This window comes from Coregonus clupeaformis, chromosome 37 (assembly GCF_020615455.1).
Source record: "Coregonus clupeaformis isolate EN_2021a chromosome 37, ASM2061545v1, whole genome shotgun sequence".
Taxonomy (NCBI): domain Eukaryota; kingdom Metazoa; phylum Chordata; class Actinopteri; order Salmoniformes; family Salmonidae; genus Coregonus; species Coregonus clupeaformis.
The window spans coordinates 1,479,458-1,502,987 of record NC_059228.1 but is presented as its reverse complement, the minus strand read 5'-3'; the positions used below and the strand labels follow the sequence as shown (position 1 = coordinate 1,502,987).

The 23,530-nt window shown below is 42.5% G+C and overlaps 1 protein-coding gene across 1 annotated transcript in view; it reads left to right on the top strand.

Annotated features, from left to right (window-relative positions):
* The window catches only part of LOC121553231 (cadherin-23-like), a 511,998-nt gene extending 501,314 nt beyond the window's left edge, over positions 1 to 10,684 (top strand). Inside the window, exons 17-22 of the mRNA XM_045211458.1 lie at positions 4,671 to 4,776; positions 5,331 to 5,458; positions 6,597 to 6,669; positions 8,007 to 8,123; positions 10,014 to 10,126; positions 10,353 to 10,684. Coding sequence (XP_045067393.1) covers positions 4,671 to 4,776; positions 5,331 to 5,458; positions 6,597 to 6,669; positions 8,007 to 8,123; positions 10,014 to 10,126; positions 10,353 to 10,487 — 672 coding nt within the window. The 3' untranslated portion in view covers positions 10,488 to 10,684. The remainder of the gene's footprint in view (positions 1 to 4,670; positions 4,777 to 5,330; positions 5,459 to 6,596; positions 6,670 to 8,006; positions 8,124 to 10,013; positions 10,127 to 10,352) is intronic.
* Positions 10,685 to 23,530: the final 12,846 nt, after the last annotated feature.

Below are 23,530 nucleotides of genomic sequence, written 5' to 3'. Positions count from 1 at the left end.
AACCTCATCAGTGAGGGTTATGTGGCATCGGCATTCGAAAGCATCATATTTGGTGCACTTCCAGAAGGACTTATTTGCGGTCTGTCGTTCCAGTCTGTAGGTGTAGCCTTCATGTGGCAGGATATTTTTTACATGCACAGAGTGGATCAATTAGGGTTATATTGCTTGTTCTGATCTCCTCTAAGAATAATGAAAGCAGTGCAACATCTTTTTAAGCAGAGTATTTGGATTGTTAGCATATGAACGACTTGCAATTTGATTGCTGGACTATCGAAGCCATCCATCCAACCCATTTATTCAGATCCGAAAGTTCAAAGATCAATCAATTGGGCCTAGTTATTGTTCATTAACATCATACTTTAGTTTGTGTGCTTATTATTATTATTTTACATTTAAGTATGACCTCCTAAACTAGAATTGTCTTTTGGGCTTCATGGGAAACACTTTTCGTTCCTTGTATTAATGGCATTGTTGTTTGCCTATCAATATAATAAGCATTTATCTGTGAAATTAGATATTGAACTTGAACTCTGTTTCAACAATCATCAGCTGATTCAGAAAATATTGTTTCTCAGAATGACAGTAAAGTGAACAGCTGTTGTGATAGCCCGAATGTTTTTCGAGAATGTTTAGATGTCTCATACTTCACGAAAAGGATAGTCCAAACTATACAGGCCTATGTTTAAAACATGTTCAAAAGCTAAAAAGCTTTATTTCCTTGTAATTAATGTTATTCAATGTCTTCACCTGTGTCCTCGCCAGGTAGGGTAGGGCAGCACTTTATAGTCTTGTGAATCTCCCATGCATATTTTTCTATTGGAAATGGGAACAATGGGAGCTATGACAGGTGAAAACATTCCTTCTTCCTTTCTCTGGGCTGTTGGTATGCATATTGTTTTATTGAAAATGGGAGAGATGGAAAAATACTGATTTCAAAATAAAATGGATTACATTCTCATTCATATTCTCAAGACATGAGGTGATATAGGCCAAATTGATTTTGTGAAGTCCTATATTAAATTGACTTCTTAGACTGTTCAAATGTAGGTGAAAAGGCAGACATTTTATATAAACATTGGATTTCTGTGGTCCAAATTTCAAATTCATTTTCAGACCTTTTCCTACCCATGTGTCTCTCCTCACTCAGAAAGCCTGCTCACTGAAGTCAATACCAAAGCTGATAATTGTGACTTGATTGAATTGAATAATAATAATGATGATGACAGTGAGAGCCCAGTATAGCCTAACCCTTTAATCATAGGCTATTGTTACTTTGTGTTTCTAAAATCACAATGTTTCCATTTCATAGTCATGTGACAAAGAGTCTGTTTTAACTGAAAGATCCAAATGTCGGCCTTTTACCAGATCCCTTTTTTCTGTAGGATTTTTCTCTTTTCAGAACTGATAAAAATTATGTATGCTATAGCCTATAGATAATATTCTGCCCATATTAACACATTTATTTTAGGCCATATAAAGAAGAGCTATGCATGATTGAATGAAAAGCAGCAAACAGACACAACAATGTTTTACATTCTCTAATAAAAGACTCATAAACAGAAACATGCAAGAGGCTATACAGCTGGCTACACATGTGTCCCGCCAAATAGGCCTATAAGGAAATCTGAGGTATCTCGACGAAACTGATTGCACAAGGGGGTCTGTGCGCTGCGCAGTACCTTCCCAAAAAAGTTTTGCTTGACAAAAAGACACATAAGCAGAGATTACAGACTGGGCCAAGGACAGGTTGAAAATGACCGTGAATATGCCTGCCAGCTGTTCTGCGCATGCTCTGAGAACGCGCCCTGGAAAGAGAGAGAGAGCGAGAGAGAGAGAGAGAGAGAGAGAGAGAGAGAGAGAGAGAGAGAGAGAGAGAGAGAGAGAGAGAGAGAGAGAGAGAGAGAGAGACAGAGAGACAGAGAGACAGAGAGAGACAGAGACAGAGAGCGAGAGAGGAAGGGGTACTGTGAAGCCAAAAGAGAAAGGAAAGGAGGGAGAGAAATTATGGGGAAGGGGGTACTGTGAGACAAAGCACACAGAAGCTTTTTGTCCCTGTGAGTGGGGCTATTTCAGCCTCAAGCACATCATCCCTGTCTCTTTCTCTCTTCAACAGTGCTTTGTCTTTGCCTCCCACATCTCATGCATTCCAGAGTCTCTTTTTCCCGCTTCCGCCTCTCCTTTCATCTACCTCTCTTCTTCTACCCCTCTTCCTCCCTCTCTTTCGCCTCTCTTTGTTTATCTTTCTCTCTTCTCAGTCGGTCGGAGAGTGAATGCCTTATCATAAAGTATTTGAAGAGCGATAGAGTGAGAGAGATAGAGAGAGCGAGAGAGGAGTGCGAAGGTGATCATGTTAGAGAAAGAGATATAGAGAGAGGGTTAAATTGAGAAAGACAAGAGTAGTGTTTTCTCAGTGAGAGAAGTAACCACTAAAAACTCAACATAATCATATAATTTTTGCATACAGTGGGGCAAAAAAGTATTTAGTCAGCCACTATTTGTGCAAGTTCTCCCACTTAAAAAGATGAGAGAGGCCTGTAATTTTCATCATAGGTACACGTCAACTATGAAAGACAAATTGAGAAAAAAAAATCCAGAAAATCACATTGTAGGATTTTTTTATGAATTTATTTGCAAATTATGGTGGAAAATAAGTATTTGGTCACCTACAAACAAGCAAGATTTCTGGCTCTCACAGACCTGTAACTTCTTCTTTAAGAGGCTCCTCTGTCCTCCACTCGTTACCTGTATTAATGGCATCTGTTTGAACTTGTTATCAGTATAAAAGACACCTGTCCACAACCTCAAACAGTCACACTCCAAACTCCACTATGGCCAAGACCAAAGAGCTGACAAAGGACACCAGAAACAAAATTGTAGACCTGCACCAGGCTGGGAAGACTGAATCTGCAATAGGTAAGCAGCTTGGTTTGAAGAAATCAACTGTGGGAGCAATTATTAGGAAATGGAAGACATACAAGACCACTGATAATCTCCCTCGATCTGGGGCTCCACGCAAGATCTCACCCCGTAGGGTCAAAATGATCACAAGAACGGTGAGCAAAAATCCCAGAACCACACGGGGGGACCTAGTGAATGACCTGCAGAGAGCTGGGACCAAAGTAACAAAGCCTACCATCAGTAACACACTACGCCGCCAGGGACTCAAATCCTGCAGTGCAAGACGTGTCCGCCTGCTTAAGCCAGTAAATGTCCAGGCCTGTCTGAAGTTTGCCAGAGTGCATTTGGATGATCCAGAAGAGGATTGGGAGAATGTCATATGGTCAGATGAAACCAAAATATAACTTTTTGGTAAAAACTCAACTCGTCGTGTTTGGAGGACAAAGAATGCTGAGTTGTATCCAAAGAACACCATACCTACTGTGAAGCATGGGGGTGGAAACATCATGCTTTGGGGCTGTTTTTCTGCAAAGGGACCAGGACGACTGATCCGTGTAAAGGAACGAATGAATGGGGCCATGTATCGTGAGATTTTGAGTGAAAACCTCCTTCCATCAGCAAGGGCATTGAAGATGAAACGTGGCTGGGTCTTCAGCATGACAATGATCCCAAACACACCACCCGGGCAATGAAGGAGTGGCTTCGTGAAGCATTTCAAGGTCCTGGAGTGGCCTAGCCAGTCTCCTGATCTCAACCCCATAGAAAATCTTTGGAGGGAGTTGAAAGTCTGTGTTGCCCAGCGACAGCCCCAAAACATCACTGCTCTAGAGGAGATCTGCATGGAGGAATGGGCCAAAATACCAGCAACAGTGTGTGAAAACCTTGTGAAGACTTACAGAAAACGTTTGACCTGTGTCATTGCCAACAAAGGGTATATAACAAAGTATTGAGAAACTTTTGTTATTGACCAAATACTTATTTTCCACCATAATTTGCAAATAAATTCATAAAAAATCCTACAATGTGATTTTCTGGATTTTTTTTTCTCATTTTGTCTGTCATAGTTGACGTGTACCTATGATGAAAATTACAGGCCTCTCTCATCTTTTTAAGTGGGAGAACTTGCACAATTGGTGGCTGACTAAATACTTTTTTTCCCCACTGTATGTACCCAAGTCAGCATTTGACAATATGTCCAACCCATATTGATGCCCTAGGAAGCTCCAATGACTCTCACTGCCTCAGGATTAATGTTCTATCCATGCCAGCTGTAGTTCTGTTAATGTTGTGTGGATTAACCTAGAATTGGGCACACACACACACACTAGAATGGGACACACACATACACTTCTGGCTGTTCCCTATTTGCTGTGCTGCTCCGCTCGTGTTCATCCAATATTAACACTGGCACAGCTAATAATGGGCTTCGGTTCTAATCTGCCCAATTACACACTGACTGACTGACAGCCTGATGTCTTATCCACAGGTTCTAACACTGTAGCATCTGGGCATCTATACTCATACAAACTCTCTGTCTCATTCAAGTGAAATTATATTCTCTCTCTCTCTCTCTCTCTCTCTCTCTCTCTCTCTCTCTCTCTCTCTCTCTCTCTCTCTCTCTCTCTCTCCCCTCTCTCTCTCTCTCTCTCTCTCTCTCTCTCATGTAAATACAAATTGCTTTATTAGCATGATAAACATTGAGTAAATATCAATGTTACAACTGCACTTGAGTTATACACATTGTAATAACTTGTAATCTCTTTCTCTCTAAGGCTACAGATGAAGACTCTCCCCCTAACAACTTCCTGACCTACACCATCACATCAGCATCTGCGTTCCGTAGTTACTTCAGAATTATCATGGTGGAGGGCTACGCAGGTCAGCATACACACAAATAAACACAGTAACCTCAAAAGCTTTGAGTAAAGCTTTACATGATACAAAGGAACTTATTGTCTGAAGATAATGCACATTCACATTTTTGGTATTTGGCTATTGAGATTATTAGCAATTATTACACTAAGTTCTGTACATATTTTGTATGTAGGCCTAACTAGAATATAAAGTTGGTGTGTTATGTCATGCTCCTGCTGTAAACCCTGCTGGCTCTACAGTCCGTAGCGTCACACACGTCCTCAGCACTTCTCTCTCTCTCTCTCTCTCTCTCTCTCTCTCTCTCTCTCTCTCTCTCTCTCTCTCTCTCTCTCTCTCTCTCTCTCTCTCTCTCTCTCTTCTCTCTCTCTCTCTCTCTCTCTCTCTCTCTCTCTCTCTCTCTCTCTCTCTCTCTCTCTCTCTCTCTCTCTCTCTCTCTCTCTCTCTCTCTCTCTCTCTCTCTCTCTCTCTCCCTCCTCTCTCTCTCTCTCTCTCTCTCTCTCTCTCTCTCTCTCTCTCTCTCTCTCTCTCTCTTCTCTACTCCCCTCTCCTCTCCTCAGTGATCAGTGTGAACAGCCCTCTGGACTACGAGATGGTCCCTGAAGGAATGATCTACCTGACTGTGATGGCCAAAGACGGGGGGAAACCAGCCCTCAACAGCAGTGTCTCTGTCACCGTGGAGCTGTTTGTCAGTACATCACCCCCCTTTATGCTTTCTAATAGTTTCATCCAAAAATCATGGGTTAAAAATGGAAAATCTTTTGATATAAATAGTTTCTCAATTTTAACATACACTGTACATCCCTATATAGAGAAACATTATAGAAACACATATAGAAACAGTATATAACCCCTACATAAACAGTTAATGAACCCTAGCTGCATAGACAAACACTAGAATGTTAATTTCTGTCACTATTTCTGGCGTGTCCCCTGCTGTGGCAGCTGCTATAGAATATTAACACTTTGACAAATGGCACTCAGGCCACTATCTGTGCCTTGTGCTGCGCTACTAAAGTCCTGTGTGCGATGCTGACACAGTGATAACCCCCTGTGGTGCGTGTGTGTGTGTGTGCGTGCGTCATAGAACTGGTGTGAGACTCCCTGCCTTCCACAGAGAGAGAGAGAGAGAGAGAGAGAGAGAGAGAGAGAGAGAGAGAGAGAGAGAGAGAGAGAGAGAGAGAGAGAGAGAGAGAGAGAGAGAGAGAGAGAGAGAGAGAGAGAGAGAGAGAGAGAGAGAGAGAGAGAGAGAGAGAGAGAGAGAGAGAGAGAGAGTAAAGAGCAGAACAGCTCAAGCTCACATCCTCTCTCTCTCTCAATCTACAAACAATAGTATAGCCTGCCAGGAGCTCTATCCGGGGCAGTCCTGTTAGTTATTTTATATACAGACAAGTTCAATTTGCATGACTTAGCTTATTCATCATTCATAATTAATTCATCATTAACGTTTGCTTCATTCATGTGACCGACCAATACTGGGTCATGCATGTGACAGACCAATTCCTCACGAGGCTTCTTCTCTCTAAGCTGATATCCCTTTCTCAAAACAAGGTTTTTGGGTGTACTGCCAAATTGCAGATACTGATAGTGAGGATTCGTTCAATCAGTCACTTGCATGAACACAGAAATTGGTTATTAGAAAAGCACATGAATAGAACACAGAAATTGGTTATTAGAAAAGCACAAACATAAACATTTCCATCACAACACAAAGAAACAGGTTACATATCATAATGTGTTTGTTTATTATGTTTAAGTAAGGTTTATTTACTGTTCATGTGATTGTGAAGCCTTACTCAATTTTATTTGCTCGCCTTCTCCCATAGGATGAGAATGACAACCCGCCAAAGTTCAGCAAGCCATCCTACATCGCCAAGATCCATGAGAACATCATTGCAGGTGCGTTGGAGTCATAGAAATAGAATAACTTTATTACATATATAATTCTATTTCTACGGTTGGAGTCACTCAGCGAAGACAGCTGGGATGCGTCTAAAAACTTTACTAGCCGTAAAAACCCTGCTTCCTCCATCCTCCAATGCACTTTGGGTGAAAGGCCAGGAGTGGAGGAAACAAGGACGGAGGAAGCAAGGATTTGACAGCTAGTCATGTTTTCAGACACAGCCCTGGTGTTACAATGAGGTCAATGGCTGAGACTGGGTGTCCATCCATTCCCTCTGTTCAATTCAAAAAGCTTTTGCCTTTTACAATAATAATACAGTAACTCAATGGCCAAACCCTATCACTTGTTACCCTTTACCTTGAGTTTCTTAAACATTAGCATTTTCAGTTATATTCCTTTCTTTGCTTTGTGTCCATTTTCTATTTGTCTAATTGTGTATTTGTTTTTTATTTGTCTCGACTTGTATCCCCTCTCAACTCTTGTCTTATCTTCTTGTGTAGTTTTGTATAGTATTTTTAAGTGCTTAGCGAGCCAGTGCAGTTAAATGACTATCGCGATCCAGAGCAGAATAGCCGATTATGCTTATTCATTCTCATGCATGCATTCAGTGGACTCTTTCATCAGACAATAGATTTGTTTCCAATCGCTGGAGGAAATGAGATATTTGACTACCCCCTCGTCTGTCAGAGCTGCTGCGGAGCTTGGCGAATGGTTCAGACACACACACACACACACACGCACTCACACACACACTGCCCCCGCCGACACACACACACACAAACACACACACATTGGAGTGCTGATTTGAAAGCAAAGTGGGGCTGGTGGACTGTGGGGCTGGATCATGGATCTAACTTAGCTAGCTAACCCTGGGGCTCTGGACTCAGCCTCTCCCAGCCTCTCATCCCCTTCCCTGGGTATTGATCATGGCTCTGTCAGGCATGGACCATAATGGCAAACAAGCTGATAATCCACTAATCCATAAACCCACTCACTACCACTATCCTTCAGTGGGAAGGGGGGGATCGAAAGATCCGTTTTTAGAATTATAGACGCAGACAGTCTATCTGTTTCTTTCTCCTCTGGCTGTCTCTGTTCTTTTGTTCTTTTTTTCGGTGTTTCGCTCTTTCTCACTACTCTATCGCCCTCTCTCTCTTTCACTCTGAATAACCATCCCTTTCTCTCCCCCTTTCTCACTGAGATCCCCCATTCTTGCTCCCCCTTCTCTCTTTCACTCCTCATATCCCTCCCTTTCTCTCCCCTTCCCCCTTGATATCCCTTCTTCTCTCTCCCCCTTTCTTTCACTCACTCCTCCTCTCTCTCTCTTCCTCAGGGGCGACAGTTGTGTTTGTGAATGCCACTGATCTGGATGCCTCCCGAGAGTTTGGACAGTCCTCCCTCATTTACTCCCTACAGGGCTCCTCCCAGTTCCGCCTCAACACTCGCTCAGGTTTGTGTGCAGTGGTGGACTTTATTTATAATAAATAATTCTCTCAACGTTCTGTCTCCTAGAGATGAAGGTACTTTGGTGCGAAAAGTGCAAATCAATCCCAGAACAACAGCATAGGACCTTGTGAAGATGCTGGAGGAAACAGGTACAAAAGTATCTATATCCACAGCAAAACAAGTCCTATATCGACATAACCTGAAAGGCCGCTCAGCAAGGAAGAAGCCACTGCTCTAAAACCACCATAAAAAAGCCAGACTACGGTTTGCAACTGCACATGGGGACAAATATCATACTTTTTGGAGAAATGTCCTCTGGTCTGATGAAACAAAATATAACTGTTTGGCCATAATGACTGTCGTTATATTTGGATATATTGAAGCAGTCAGGAAGTTAAAGCTTGGTCGCAAATGGGTCTTCCAAATGGACAATGACCCCAAGCATACTTCCAAAGTTGTGGCAAAATGGCTTAAGGACAACAAAGTCAAGGTATTGGAGTGGCCATCACAAAGCCCTGACCTCAATCCTATAGAACATTTGTGGGCAGAACTGAAAAATCATGTGCGAGCAAGGACGCCTACAAACCTGACTCAGTTACACCAGTTCTGTCAGGAGGAATGGGCCAAAATTCACCCAACTTATTGTGGGAAGCTTGTGGAAGGCTACCCGAAACATTTGACCCAAGTTAAACAATTTAAAGGCAATGCTACCAAATACTAATTAAGTGTATGTAAACTTCTGACCCACTGGGAATTTGATGAAGGAAATAAAAGTTGAAATATATCATTCTCTCTACTATTATTCTGACATTTCACATTCTTAAAATAAAGTGGTGATCCTAACTGACCTAAAACAGGGCATTTTTACTAGGATTAAATGTCAGGAATTGTGAAAAACTGAGTTTAAATGTATTTGGCTAAGGTGTATGTAAACTTCCGACTTCAACTGTATATATATATATACACTACCGTTCAAAAGTTTGGGGTCACCCAGAAACCCCCTTGTCCTCGAAAGAAAAGCAACTCCCCCGTCCATCAAAACAACATCAAACTGATCAGAAACACAGTGTAGACATTGCCAATGCCGCAAATGGCCACTGCAGCTGGAAACGACCGACCTCCAATGGAATATCCACATAGGCGTACAGAGGCCCACCATCAGCAACCATCAGTCCTGCGCTCCAACGGCACAACGCATTCGCCAATCCAAGTCCACCACCTCAAAAGGCCAATTGATCACTAGAAAACCCCTTTGCAACCTGAAAACTGCTGTGCTGATCAAAGAAGTGCAGTGGCGGACTTACCATTAAGCAACTAAGGCAATTGCCTGGGGCCTCAGATCATCAGGGGACCTCATGATTTTATATTTTGGGGAAATCAGTCGGGGTCTCAACTTACTGTTTGCATTAGAATCGTAGAATACACAAGGTTGCAATTTCGAAATTTGGTAGTGCATCAGCGGTTTTCCTCTTGTTATGTCAGTCATTGACAGTCACTCAATTAGCACGTCAGCTAACATTTTATAGAGTGCTAGGTAAGTTAGTCTAGCCAGCTACCGTAAACCTTGTAGTAATCATGGCTGAATTACCGACCGGGCACGAAGGGCACCTCCAGGTGCCCACCCTCTAGCCTTTTGGGGTCCTGACCTCCAACCAAATCTCGCTTAGGGCCCCCAAAAGGCTCTGGGCGGGGGCCTCAGATTGGCCTCTGCCTGGGACCTCCAAATCACTAAGTCCGCCCGTGTGTGTGTGTGTGTGTGTGTGTGTGTGTGTGTGTGCGCGCACCTGCATGCATGTGTGCATGCGTGAATGTAAGAAAGCGAGTGTGTTTTTGTACATGCTTGTGTAGTGTCTGATGTGTGTTTGACCTATATATTACTGTGTGTGTGTTTCAGGAGAGATCACCACTACAGCCTTACTGGACAGAGAGCTGAAGTCAGAGTACATCCTTATTGTCAGAGCTGTGGATGGAGGGGTGGGGCCACTGCAAAAGACTGGCATTGCCACGGTAACCCACCGTCATTCTCACACCTCTTCATGTTTCTTATTGTTCTCAGAGAATTTAGATGCTTCTTTTCACTTTCACTTTCTCTCCCTCTCTTTTTCTCTCCCTCTCTTTTTCTCTCACTCTCTCTCTCTCTCTCTCTCTCTCTCTCTCTCTCTCTCACACCTCTATCTCTAAATCTTTAACTGAAATCAGAACAGTCATCAACCCTTTCTTCTCCTCCTTCCAGGTGAACATCACCATTCTGGACATCAACGACAATGCCCCTATGTGGCGAGATGAGCCCTACCATGCCAACGTGGTGGAGATGAGCCCCATGGACACTGACGTAATCTCTGTGAGTTCAGCTTGCCTTGTGCCCTGACCCCCAAAGATAAGCTTTGGCTTGTAGATTAGACAGACAGATCGCTGACTTGTCCGTAGCAATTAAATTGAAAGTGTGATTTTTCGACCACTTAACACTTTTTGGTGGATATTATTTTTCCTGTTGTCCTTCAACTAAACTGAAAGTGAATTGGAACTTTAAATGCATCTGAATGTTTCTCCCTTAGATCAGATATGACTGCGGGGTATTTCGGTGGAAATAAATGAACTGTGCTATACAATGTGTAGCCTGAGGAAACATACTAAATTGAGTTCAGGGATATAGAGACACTTCTAAAGGTAGGGCAGATTCTGCTGACAAATAAAGACTTGATTTCAGCATATATAGACCATACAGTGGGGGAAAAAGTATTTAGTCAGCCACCAATTGTGCAAGTTCTCCCACTTAAAAAGATGAGAGAGGCCTGTAATTTTCATCATAGGTACACGTCAACTATGACAGACAAAATGAGAAAAAAAACATACAAATAAACACAAAAATCACATTGTAGGATTTTTAATGAATTTATTTGCAAATTATGATGGAAAATAAGTATTTGGTCAATAACAAAAGTTTCTCAATACTTTGTTATATACCCTTTGTTGGCAATGACACAGGTCAAACGTTTTCTGTAAGGTTTTCACACACTGTTGCTGGTATTTTGGCCCATTCCTCCATGCAGATCTCCTCTAGAGCAGTGATGTTTTGGGGCTGTCGCTGGGCAACACAGACTTTCAACTCCCTCCAAAGATTGTCTATGGGGTTGAGATCTGGAGACTGGCTAGGCCACTCCAGGACCTTGAAATTCTTCTTACGAAGCCACTCCTTCGTTGCCCGGGTGGTGTGTTTGGGATCATTGTCATGCTGAAAGACCCAGCCACGTTTCATCTTCAATGCCCTTGCTGATGGAAGGAGGTTTTCACTCAAAATCTCATGATACATGGCCCCATTCATTCTTTCCTTTACACGGATCAGTCGTCCCTGGTCCTTTTGCAGAAAAACAGCCCCAAAGCATGATGTTTCCACCCCCATGCTTCACAGTAGGTATGGTGTTCTTTGGATGCAACTCAGCATTCTTTGTCCTCCAAACACGACAAGTTGAGTTTTTACCAAAAAGTTATATTTTGGTTTCATCTGACCATATGACATTCTCCCAATCCTCTTCTGGATCATCCAAATGCACTCTAGCAAACTTCAGACGGGCCTGGACATGTACTGGCTTAAGCAGGGGGACACGTCTTGCACTGCAGGATTTGAGTCCCTGGTGGCGTAGTGTGTTACTGATGGTAGGCTTTGTTACTTTGGTCCCAGCTCTCTGCAGGTCATTCACTAGGTCCCCCCGTGTGGTTCTGGGATTTTTGCTGACCGTTCTTGTGATCATTTTGACCCCACGGGGTGAGATCTTGTGTGGAGCCCCAGATCGAGGGAGATTATCAGTGGTCTTGTATGTCTTCAATTTCCTAATAATTGCTCCCACAGTTGATTTCTTCAAACCAAGCTGCTTACCTATTGCAGATTCAGTCTTCCCAGCCTGGTGCAGGTCTACAATTTTGTTTCTGGTGTCCTTTGACAGCTCTTTGGTCTTGGCCATAGTGGAGTTTGGAGTGTGACTGTTTGAGGTTGTGGACAGGTGTCTTTTATACTGATAACAAGTTCAAACAGGTGCCATTAATACAGGTAACGAGTGGAGGACAGAGGAGCCTCTTAAAGAAGAAGTTACAGGTCTGTGAGAGCCAGAAATCTTGCTTGTTTGTAGGTGACCAAATACTTATTTTCCACCATAATTTGCAAATAAATTCATTAAAAATCCTACAATGTGATTTTCTGGGAAAAAAAATCTCAATTTGTCTGTCATAGTTGACGTGTACCTATCATGAAAATTACAGGCCTCTCTCATCTTTTTAAGTTGGAGAACTTGCACAATTGGTGGCTGACTAAATACTTTTTTCCCCACTGTATATAGACCTATAGACCATAATAGACCACTGACAGAAAGTGGAAATATACAATACATTTCCAACAGTGCAAATCAACTCAGAGTGCTCTATTTTAACAAACCTAATGCAATGGTAAATCTTTGCACTGGCGGTAGCGGTATAGGTCCGAGGGTGTGTCAGAAATATTTTTGCTATTTTCACTGCAGGAATTATGAGTGCAATAGCTGTCGGTGGCGAAGGGGCTGGGTTTTCAATCAACACGTTCCACGGCTTAATAATGCATGCGTTTGCCTCAAGTTCTGTAGGTTATTGATGGTCTTTGCGTTGTCAACAACTCCAATTTGGCTGGGAGCACGGAATATTCTTGTGCTAGTCCATTGTGAATTGATACTACAGTTTATTAAATAGCATAGGCTACAGTAATGAGTAGGGATGTAACAATTGACTGATACTCATGGTCCCGGTTCAAATGTTTAAAGGTCCCTCACAGTCATCCTATTTCCCAAATAAAAATAGTATTTGAATGACCAAAACATCAGCCATAATATTTGTACGCTATTAAAATGCTCAGAATTGAACAAATTCGACCTTATCTCTCATCTCTAACTATCAGGAAGCCTGAAAGAACAGGCTGAGTGGGCAGGGAGCTTATATTCATGAGCTCGCCTTGACTGACAGCTCTTTGAAATGGCATTGTGGTCGTTGATGACAAGGTTAACAATGGGCCACATGTCATTCCGAGCCTAAATATTATTTTCTCTGCAAAATGGTCAACAGAGCTGATCATGGACTGTTGGATATCAGACAAACAGCAGCAATACACAATTGCATTTCTATTGTTTTGTAACTAATGACAGAATGCAGTTCTCTTATACACTTCTTCACAATAATTAGTAAAGCCTGAGTCACCTTAGAAGCTTACACATAAGGGAATGCGCATGAAAACAGCGTACAATAAGTGTACTGGACAATGTATTGGCGCCTCTGCATTAGCATTATAAATGACAATATGTTCAGAATTGTATCTATTGATCAGACATTTATTTGATCATTTACAATAGGCCAGCATAGCTGAAATATTCATCAACATGAACACTCATGAGAAATAATGGTGAGACATCATTTGACATAAAAAAAGAATTAGAGCCATAAGCCTAATATAGATACTCAGCCACCCTACTGTGTGCAGGACCCATTGATTCCTACAATTTGTAACACTCTGCTCCCCCCAAAAAAAAAGGTTACTAAAACCTGGGCGTTGTTGTTCACTAATTTACTCCAAGTAGGGAAAGGATGGTGGGGTTGAAAAGTAATAAAGGGGAATATATATATAAAAAATAAAAATAAACATGGGGGATTGGAAGTGATGCAGACAATTACATTGATAGAAGATGCAATCTATCTGCAATATTAAGCTGATCCATCGTAAATCTAAAAAAAAAAAAAAAAAAAAAAGTGATACCATATCACGTAAAAGTGAATTACTTAGGCTTTAGGAAATGCAACCAACTACAGAGACTGATGAGGGAGGGAGAGGAGGGGGACTCCAGTCATACACTTGGCTTCAGTCAACCCCAAGATTGAAGCGGGTGACAAATCCAGCCTCCTTGTCAGGCCTCTCACACTGGGCAGACAAGGGTCCTGGGATGGACAGCTCGCACAGTTCCCCACATACGGTGGCCTTGTTAACCTCTTAAGGATCTGACCCTTTTTTTCAATTTTCGTCTAAAATGACACACCCAAATCTAACTGCCTGTAGCTCAGGACGTGAAGCAAGGATATGCATATTCTTGATACCATTTGAAAGGAAACACTTTGAAGTTTGTGGAAATGTGAAATTAATGTAGGAGAATATAACACATTAGATCTGGTAAACGATAATACAAAACAAAAAACGTGTTTTCGATTATTATTTTTTTCAGCATCTTTGAAATGCAAGAGAAAGGCCACAATATAATATTGCAGCTTAGGCGCAATGTATGTTTTGGCCACTAGATGACAGCATTGTGTGTGCAAAGTTTCAGATTGATCCAGTGAAGCGTTGCAATACTGGACTATTTTGTATCAAGTCTGCCCAAATATGCCGATTTGGTCAATTGATACATTTTCAAGCACATAACTATTGAGAACATACAAAAATAATATGGTAATACAAAATGTAAGTTTACACACTCCCAGGAATGTCATACATGATGGATCATTAGCTTATACAATAACTTTCACACATCTAGATGGCCGGGCGGGGTGGGTGTGGAGCCAGAGACAACAGGGATTCAAACTGTAGAACCCAGTTCCTACATTTGAATATAAAAATTGATTTTATTAAACAAAACTATGCTATATTTTATCTTTGGGACCCTTAGGATGACAAATCAGAGCAAGATTACTGAATGTAAGTATATTATTTACCTTCAGAGGTGAATGTATCAAACCAGTTGCCATGATAAGTTCTTGGTTGTTGTGCACTCTCCTCAAACAATAGAATGGTATTTTTTTCACTGTAATAGCTACTGTAAATTGGACAGTGCAGTTAGATTAACAGGAATTTAAGCTTTCTGCCCATGTAAGACATGACTATGTCCTGGAAAGTTTGCTGTTACTTACAACAGTCATGCTAATCACATTAGCGCACGTTAGCTCAACCGTCCCGTATACGGGACACCGATCCCGTAGAGGTTAAAGTGGAGATTGAGGAGCCTGTCTACGTAGCATGTAAATGTTTGTTAAATGAGTAGTGAATTTAATTTCCTTTCATTTACGAGTTATGATGTTATCAATTTGCTGATGTAGGAATCTATTCATTCTACAATGTATTTTCTTGTGTTTTTGAAGTATTCCATTTTAAATATGCAATATTTGGTCCTGCACGTTTTTGGCAGTGAAACTTTTCAGTGTTTATATTTGGAATTTTTGTGTGCCTGAAATGCTCAATTGATGCAGATTTTGAATGAATATCTATGACTTACAGCATGTTGGGTCTGTCTCCACAGGCTTCACAGTATATCCCCCCTTCTTTAATTTTGTATCGCAGCATTCCTGTTGCGGTGGTTGCCTGGCTCATTGGTGTTCTCATTCATATGTATGGCTGCCAGGTACAGCCTAAAATGATAAGGGATTGTTTAGGAAAAATTATACTATTGTAGTCATTGCGCATTACAGATGATGAAAAACATGTTTTTGTTACGTAATATACCTGCACAGCATTCCAACGTAGTAAAAAAACACCTTACTTGGCGTAAACATAAGAATGAGGCTGTGGAAGCCTTCTAGGGCAGAGGTCTGGTAGAGAAGGTTCAGCTTGGTAACAGCCTTCAGTAAACGGCCTTCAGCAGCTTCTCCAGCTTGTTCACTGGTTCGGTCATTAGAATAGAAGTGAGTACTATTACACCACCGGCCAAAAGTTTTAGAACAACCACTCATTCAAGGTTTTTCTTTATTTTTACTATTTTCTACATTGTAGAATAATAGTGAAGAACTTCAAAACTATGAAATAACACATATGGAATCATGCTGTAACCAAAAAAGTGTTAAACAAATCAAAATATATTTTATATTTGAGATTCTTCAACTAGCCACCCTTTGCCTTGATGACAGCGTTGCACACTCTCTCAACCACCTTTACCTGGAATGCTTTTCCAACAGTCTTGAAGGAGTTCCCACATATGCTGAGCATTTGTTGGCTGCTTTTCCTTCACTCTGAAAACAAAAAAAAACAAAAATCTCAAATTTGGACTCCAGACCAAAGGACACATTTCCACTGGTCTAATGTCCATTGCTCGTGTTTCTTGGCCCAAGCAAGTCTCTTCTTCTTCTTATTGGTGTCCTTTAGTAGTGTTTTCTTTGCAACAATTCAACCATGAAGGCCTGATTCACACAGTCTCCTCTGAACAGTTGATGTTAGATGTGTCTGTTACTTGAACTCTGTTAATAATTTATTTTGGCTGCAATTTCTGAGGCTGGTAACTCTACTGAACTTATCCTCTGCAGCAGAGGTAACTTTGGGTCTTCCATTCCTGTGGCGGTCCTCATGAGAGCCAGTTTCATCATGGCGCTTGATTGTTTTTGCGACTGCACTTGAAGAAACTTTCAAAGTTCTTGAAATGTTCCGTATTGGCTGACCTTCATGTCTTAAAGTAATGATGGACTGTCATTTTGCTTTGCTTATTTGAGCTGTTCTTGCCATAATATGGACTTGGTATTTTACCAAATAGGGCTATCTTCTGTATAAGCCCCCCTAACCTTAAGCCTTTTAGGTAACCCTTCCCCTAACCCTAACCTTAACCCTAACCCCTAGCCTTGCTAATGTTAGCCAGCTAGCTAATGTTAGCCACCTAGGCATCTAGCTAGAATTTGTGATGGATTGGATGACAACAGCGATCTCCCACTGTACCTAGACAGTGTAAACAGCCTTGTGCAGTGGTGTGATACGAAATCTCTGGTCCTGAATGTCACAAAAACACAGGATGTTATCTTTGACTACAGATCAATGGCTGACCGGAGCCAGGTCATCATTCACAGTGAACACATCCAGTAGGTCGACTCCTATAAATACCTGGGAGTACATGTTGTCCATGTGGACTATGTGTGTGCTAAGGTGCAACAGCGCATGTACTTTCTCCACAGGCTGAGTTCTTTTGGGGCAAGCTTGGAAATACTGAACTTGTTCTTCTGCTCCACTATCCAGGGTGTTTTGCAGTACTCTATCACTGTGTGGTACAACAGTGTCACAGTACAGGCAAAAGCCAGGGTGACAAGTTTGCTGAAAACTGCCAAAAAAATAAATTGTAAAGCCCACCAACAAAACCTTTCTGGACAGCTACCAAACAAACATGCTGAGGATGGCAAACAAAATAGCAGAGGACCCCTCCCTTGTGCTCAACTCAAGGTGAAGGTTGGGATGCTCCGTCTTTGACAGGTGACTCGAGCATGCAACACTAACAGTGTTGAAATAGAGGAGATAATAATAATAACAACCAGCATCTGTCTTTAGGATTAGCTTCCTGACAAGACCCATCGAATGTTCTCCCCAATTGAGAAAGCAGCTTTGTTCGAAATGTGTACTGCACACGCGTGACATTAATGTAATTTTCGGTGCAGCCTGTCCACCCTAAATGAAAGAAAATAGTCAAAATATAGAAAAACTCTAGAATGAGTAGGTGTTTTAAAACTTTTGACCGGTAGTGTATATTCCACATCAGGACAAGAAAAACAACAAACTGGCACTTAACAAACTGTACGAGGCTATAAACAAGCAGGAAACCATGCACCCGGAGGCTGCTTTCCTTGTTGCCTGTGATTTTAATTCTGTGTCATTAAGATACGTAATGCCCAACTTCCCTCAACAGGTCTCCTTCGCCACTAGGGACAATAAAGTCCTAGACCACTGTTACTCTACCCACAAGAAAGCATTCTAGGCCCTCCCTTTTCCTCCCTCGGCAAATCATCATCCTGTCCACTCCCTTATCCTCCCTCCCTAGCATACAAAAGCTGTCCTCAATCTTCGGCAAGAAAGATGTCAAGTTCCAGTTATGATGTTGGCAAGTTGTGTTCAATACTGTGTGTGTGTGGTTTCTGAAAGTACAGAATAAAGAGGAATTATTAGTAATTAGAATACAATATCAGGATATAGCAATAAAACAATATTACAATGAAGTAACATAGTAACACATAACACAAAATCACAATTATGAATGACGTAACAGTAAGAAACAGTAACTGAATAGCTCCACTAGGGGGCAGGGCAGAGCAGAGCTATGCTAAACAGGCCAAATGAAAACACAGGCCATGGTCATGATAAGGCCAGGGCAGCTTCACAGGATACAACACAAGCTAATACTTATCTGACGCCATTAGCATTGTTTTACAGACCTAATAGAAGAATGTAGCCCTAGCACAATTCAGTATAACACCATAAAGATTACGAAATTAGTACCTTGCGTGTCCATGGTTATAAAGGAATGCACACAGAATACATACGGTGTGCTACAGTAGAAACGACATAGCACGATATGCAGATACTATTATGATAGCGTAATAAGGCACTTACTTTCAAAAGAATGCACACATGTCGAAAGTTATTATTAGTAAGGAAAACAACAATGAAGGCAATGCGGGTGCCAGATGAAAATGTGCCTTGGGAAAAGATTGTGCAGGTTCTGTTCTGACTGGAGATGTGCAAATGTCTGCATACTTGATCTGGAGAAACACTGGGGAAGTGCTTGGGCTCTCATCGAAGAGAGAAGTTTGTCTGACTCATAGTAATGACTTAAACATAAATTGTCCGCCACAGTGAAATGGGCTACCTCTATATGAATTATTGAGTCAATTCAAACTGTTGTTAAATAAAATAATTTGAAATTGTCAAGTTGAAACATTAGCCTATAGATAATTATCAGGCAGCCTGCCTTGGTGTGAGGGCAGTGCGGGTTAACTGTCCTGTTGCCTAACAATCAAATTTTGGAACAGTGAGTGCATTCTGACATCACGCGGATAAAAGAAACCCACACTGGGGGCCATTACAGATATTTGGAACTCATGCTTGAAAAGGTTAATCATACAAACACAACCATATTTTTTTTTTGCACTTCATACAGTATGTTGACAATCTGCACATTATTTCATTCATAGGACGTTTGAACAGCATGTAATCATACAAACACAACCTATTTTTTACACTTGTTCTGGGAATGTTCCCAGTCTGCTTGGTATACACCTTTTATGAATAGGCTCCTTGGCTGCAGCTGGCTAAAATAATGTACAATAGCCTCACAGATAAAATGGTTGTCCGCTCACTGTTTGCTGCTCCCAAACGTAATCTTTAATTAAGCTTTGGTGATTAACATTTATTTCAAAGCAGTCTCACGAAACAAAGCTTTTATTGATAGGCTTGGCTACTAGTACTTTGCGAAGGCACTGGGCAGGATAAACAGCCTTCATTGAGGGGAGAGGAGGCTAAGCTTCATTTTTTATCAAATTAAACTTAAATGGAAAATGTTTCTAAATAAGAGGGTTACCAGCCTTAAAAGCAGTCCTCTTTTGTTCCATGAGCATATGGGCACTGTGCGTCTCAGCTGGATAGGCTGCACTTCCACTCTCAAAATCCATGCCACTACAAACCGCGTTACCACTAAGACCTGCTTTTCGTTGGTCTTACAGTGCATTCGGAAAGTATTCAGATCCCTTGACACCTGTCTATATAAGGTCCAACAGTTGAAAGTGCATTTCAGAGCAAAAACCAAGCCATGAGGTCGAAGGAATTGTCCATAGAGCTCAGAGACAGGATTGTGTCGAGGGACAGATCTGGGGAAGGGTACCAAAAGAATTCTGCGGCATTGAAGGTCCTCAAGAACATAGAGGCCTCCATCATTCTTAAATGGAAGAAGTTTGGAACCACCAAGACTCTTCCTAGAGCTGGCCGCCCAGACAAACTGAGCAATCAGGAGAGAAGGGCCTTGGTCAGGGAGGTGACCAAGAACCCGATGGTCACTCTGACAGAGCTTCAGAGTTCCTCTGTGGAGATGGGAGAACCTTCCAGAAGGACAACCATATCTGTAGCACTCCACCAATCAGGCCTTTATGGTAGAGTGGCCAGATGGAAGCCACTCCTCCATAAAAGGCACATGACAGCCCGCTTGGAGTTTGCCAAAAGGCACCTAAAGGACTCAGACCATGATAAACAAGATTCTCTGGTCTGATGAAACCAAGATGGCGTAGCAGTGTGGTCGTGTACTCTGTTGTGTGTCCGTGTAAATAGCCAGTTTTTTATTTTTTTGTCTTTTGTTGTGTATATTTCCCCTATCACACTTTTCATCCTTCTACTAAATATAATTTCCTGCAACCCGCCTCACTCAATGTGGAACGGATTCTATTATTTACTTACCTTTTATCTAGAATCTCCAGTTGAAACAAGCTAGCCAGCTAACTAGCTACTTGCTATTAGCCACCGTTAGCGGTTTTCACACAGAACATCGGATTTTCTGCCGGAATAAGTGAATCACTGGACCTTAACACCGGATCGCAACCAGCTAGCCGCAACTGAATGGATGAGGCTGTTGGCTAATCACCACTGCCCCTGAAGTTAGCCATGAGCTAGTCTCGAGCCAGGCCCATTTCCCGGCTATCTACCTCTCTGTCTACCGGACGGGAGTAGCCAGCTAACTAGCTACTTGCTATTAGCCACCGTTAGCGGGTTTTTTCACCATTGTCCATGGCCTGCACTACTACCAGCCAGCTCTAGCCTGGACTATTATCGGCCAGTCTGCACAGCGCGTTATCGACCCAGAACATATCGGATCTTCTGCCGGAATCACTGAATCACTGGACCTTTAACACCGGATCATCGCAACTAGCTAGCTGCAACCGAATGGATGTTGTGGTTGGCTAATCAGCCTTGAGCTAGCCTCGAGTCAGGCCCATCTCCCGGCTATCTACCTCTCTGTCAACCGGACGGGACCTCCTAGTGTTGACACGGAGCCCCGCCGATCCATCACGACTGGTCTGCCGACGTAATCGTCTGTGGTTTCAACAGGCTTCCCGTTGCGACGACCACGAAGATCCATCTGCTAGCCCCGGCCCGCTAGCACACGCAATTCAACAGCCGTGCTTCCTGATCGCCTGTGCTGTAGCACCAATTCGAACTGCTCTCGGACTCACATTGCTGTTCACTGGACCTTATGATCACTCAGCTGCACAGCTGATGCCTGCTGGACTGTTCCTTTACACGGTACCCTGTCCTGTTTTATCTGTTTAGCCTCTTCCCAAATTTTCATCGCCATTACCAGTTGTTGTCTTAGCTCTCTCGAAAAACACCTGTGATTGCTTTATGCCTCTCTCCCATGTCAATATGCCTTGCCTATTGCTGTTCCAGTTAGTTCTTATTATACAATTTCACTTTAGAGCCCCAAGTCCCTCTCAAACTGCCTCAAATAGCTCCTTTGTTCCACCCCCATACACGCGGAGATCGGTTCAATTCGGTGCCTCCAGTGATGCTATCTCTTTCATTGTTACCCAACGCTTAGGTTTACCTCCACTGTACTCATATCCTTCCATATCCTTGTCTGTACATAATGCCCTGAATCTATTCTACAACGGCCGGAAATCTGCACCTTTTATTCTCTGTACCCAATGCACTAGAAGACCAGTTCTTAAAGCCTTTAGCCTTATCCTTATTCTAGTCCTCCTCTGTTCCTCTGGTGATGTAGAGGTTAACCCCTGCAGCCCCCAGTATCACTCCTACTCCCCAGGCGCTATCATTTGTTGACTTCTGTAACCGTAAAAGCCTTGGCTTTTTGCATGTTAACATCAGAAGCCTCCTTCCTAAGTTTGAGTTGTTCACTGCATTATCACACTCCGCCAACCCTGATGTTCTAGCAGAGTCTGAATCCTGGCTTAGGAAGGCCACCAAAAATGCAGATATTTCCATACCCAAATACAACATTTTCCATCTAGATAGAACTGCCAAAGGGGGTGCAGTTGCAATCTACTGTAGAGATCATCTTTATCATACTATCCAGGTCTGTGCCCAAACAGTTTGAGCTCCTACTTCTAAAAATCTACAGACCCCCCACAGCCCCCAGCTGTGCACTGGACACCATATGTGAATTGATTGCCCCCAATCTATCCTCAGAGTTCGTACTGTTTGGTGACCTAAACTGGGATATGCCTAACACCCCGGCCATCCTACAATCCAAACCAGATGCCCTAAATCTCACACAAATTATCAAGGAACCTACCAGGTACAACCCTAAATCCGTAAACATGGGCACCCTCATAGATATCATCCTGACTAACTTACCCTCTAAATATACCTCCGCTGTCTTCAACCAGGATCTCAGCGATCACTGCCTTATTGCCTGCATCCGTAACGGGTCCGCAGTCAAATGACCACCCCTCATCACTGTCAAACGCTCCCTAAAACACTTTAGCGAGCAGGCCTTCCTAATTGACCTGGCCCAGGTATCCTGGATGGATATCGATCTCATTCCGTCAGTAGAGGATGCCTGGTTGTTCTTTAAAAGTGCTTTCCCCTCAATCTTAAATAAGCATGCCCCATTCAAAAAATTCAGAACTAAGAACAGATATAGCCCCTGGTTCTCCTCAGACTTGACTGCCCTTGACCAGCACAAAAACATCCTGTGGCGTACTGCATTAGCATCAAACAGCCCCCATGTTATGCAACTTTTCAGGGAAGTTAGGAACCAATATACACAAGCAGTTAGGAAATCAAAAGGCTAGCTTTTTCAAACAGAAATTTGCATCCTGTAGCACTAACTCCAAAAAGTTTTGGGACACTGTAAAGTCCATGGAGAAAAAGAGCACCTCCTCCCAGCTGCGCACTGCACTGAGGCTAGGAAACACTATCAACACCGATAAATCTACAATAATCGAGAATTTCAACAAGCATTTTGCTACGGCTGGCCATGCTTTCCACCTGGCTACCACTACCCCGGCCACCAGCTCTGCACCCTCTGCTGCAACTTGCCCTTATCCCCCCGCTTCTCCTTCACACAAATTCAGACAGCTGATGTTCTGAAAGAGCTGCAAAATCTGGACCCCTACAAATCATCTGGCCTAGACAATCTGGACCCTTTCTTTCTAAAATTAGCAGCCGAATTTGTTGCAACCCCTATTACTAGCCTGTTCAACCTCTCTTTCGTAATGTCTGAGATCCCCAGAGATTGGAAAGCTGCCGCGGTCATCCCCCTTTTCAAAGGGGGTGACACTCTAGATCCAAACTGTTACAGACCTATATCCATCCTGCCCTGCCTTTCGAAAGTTTTTGAAAGCCAAGTTAACAAACAGATCACCGACCATTTTGAATCCCACCGTACCTTCTCCGCTATGCAATCCGGTTCCCGAGCTGGTCATGGGTGCACCTCAGCCACGCTCAAGGTCCTAAACGATATTATAACCACGATCGATAATAGACAGTACTGTGCAGCCGTCTTCATCGACCTGGCCAAGACTTTCGACTCTGTCAACCACCGCATTCTTATTGGCAGACTAAATAGCCTTGGTTTCTCAAATGACTGCCTAGCCTGGTTCACCAACTACTTCTCAGATAGAGTTCAATGTGTCAAATCGGAGGGCCTGTTGTCTGGACCTATG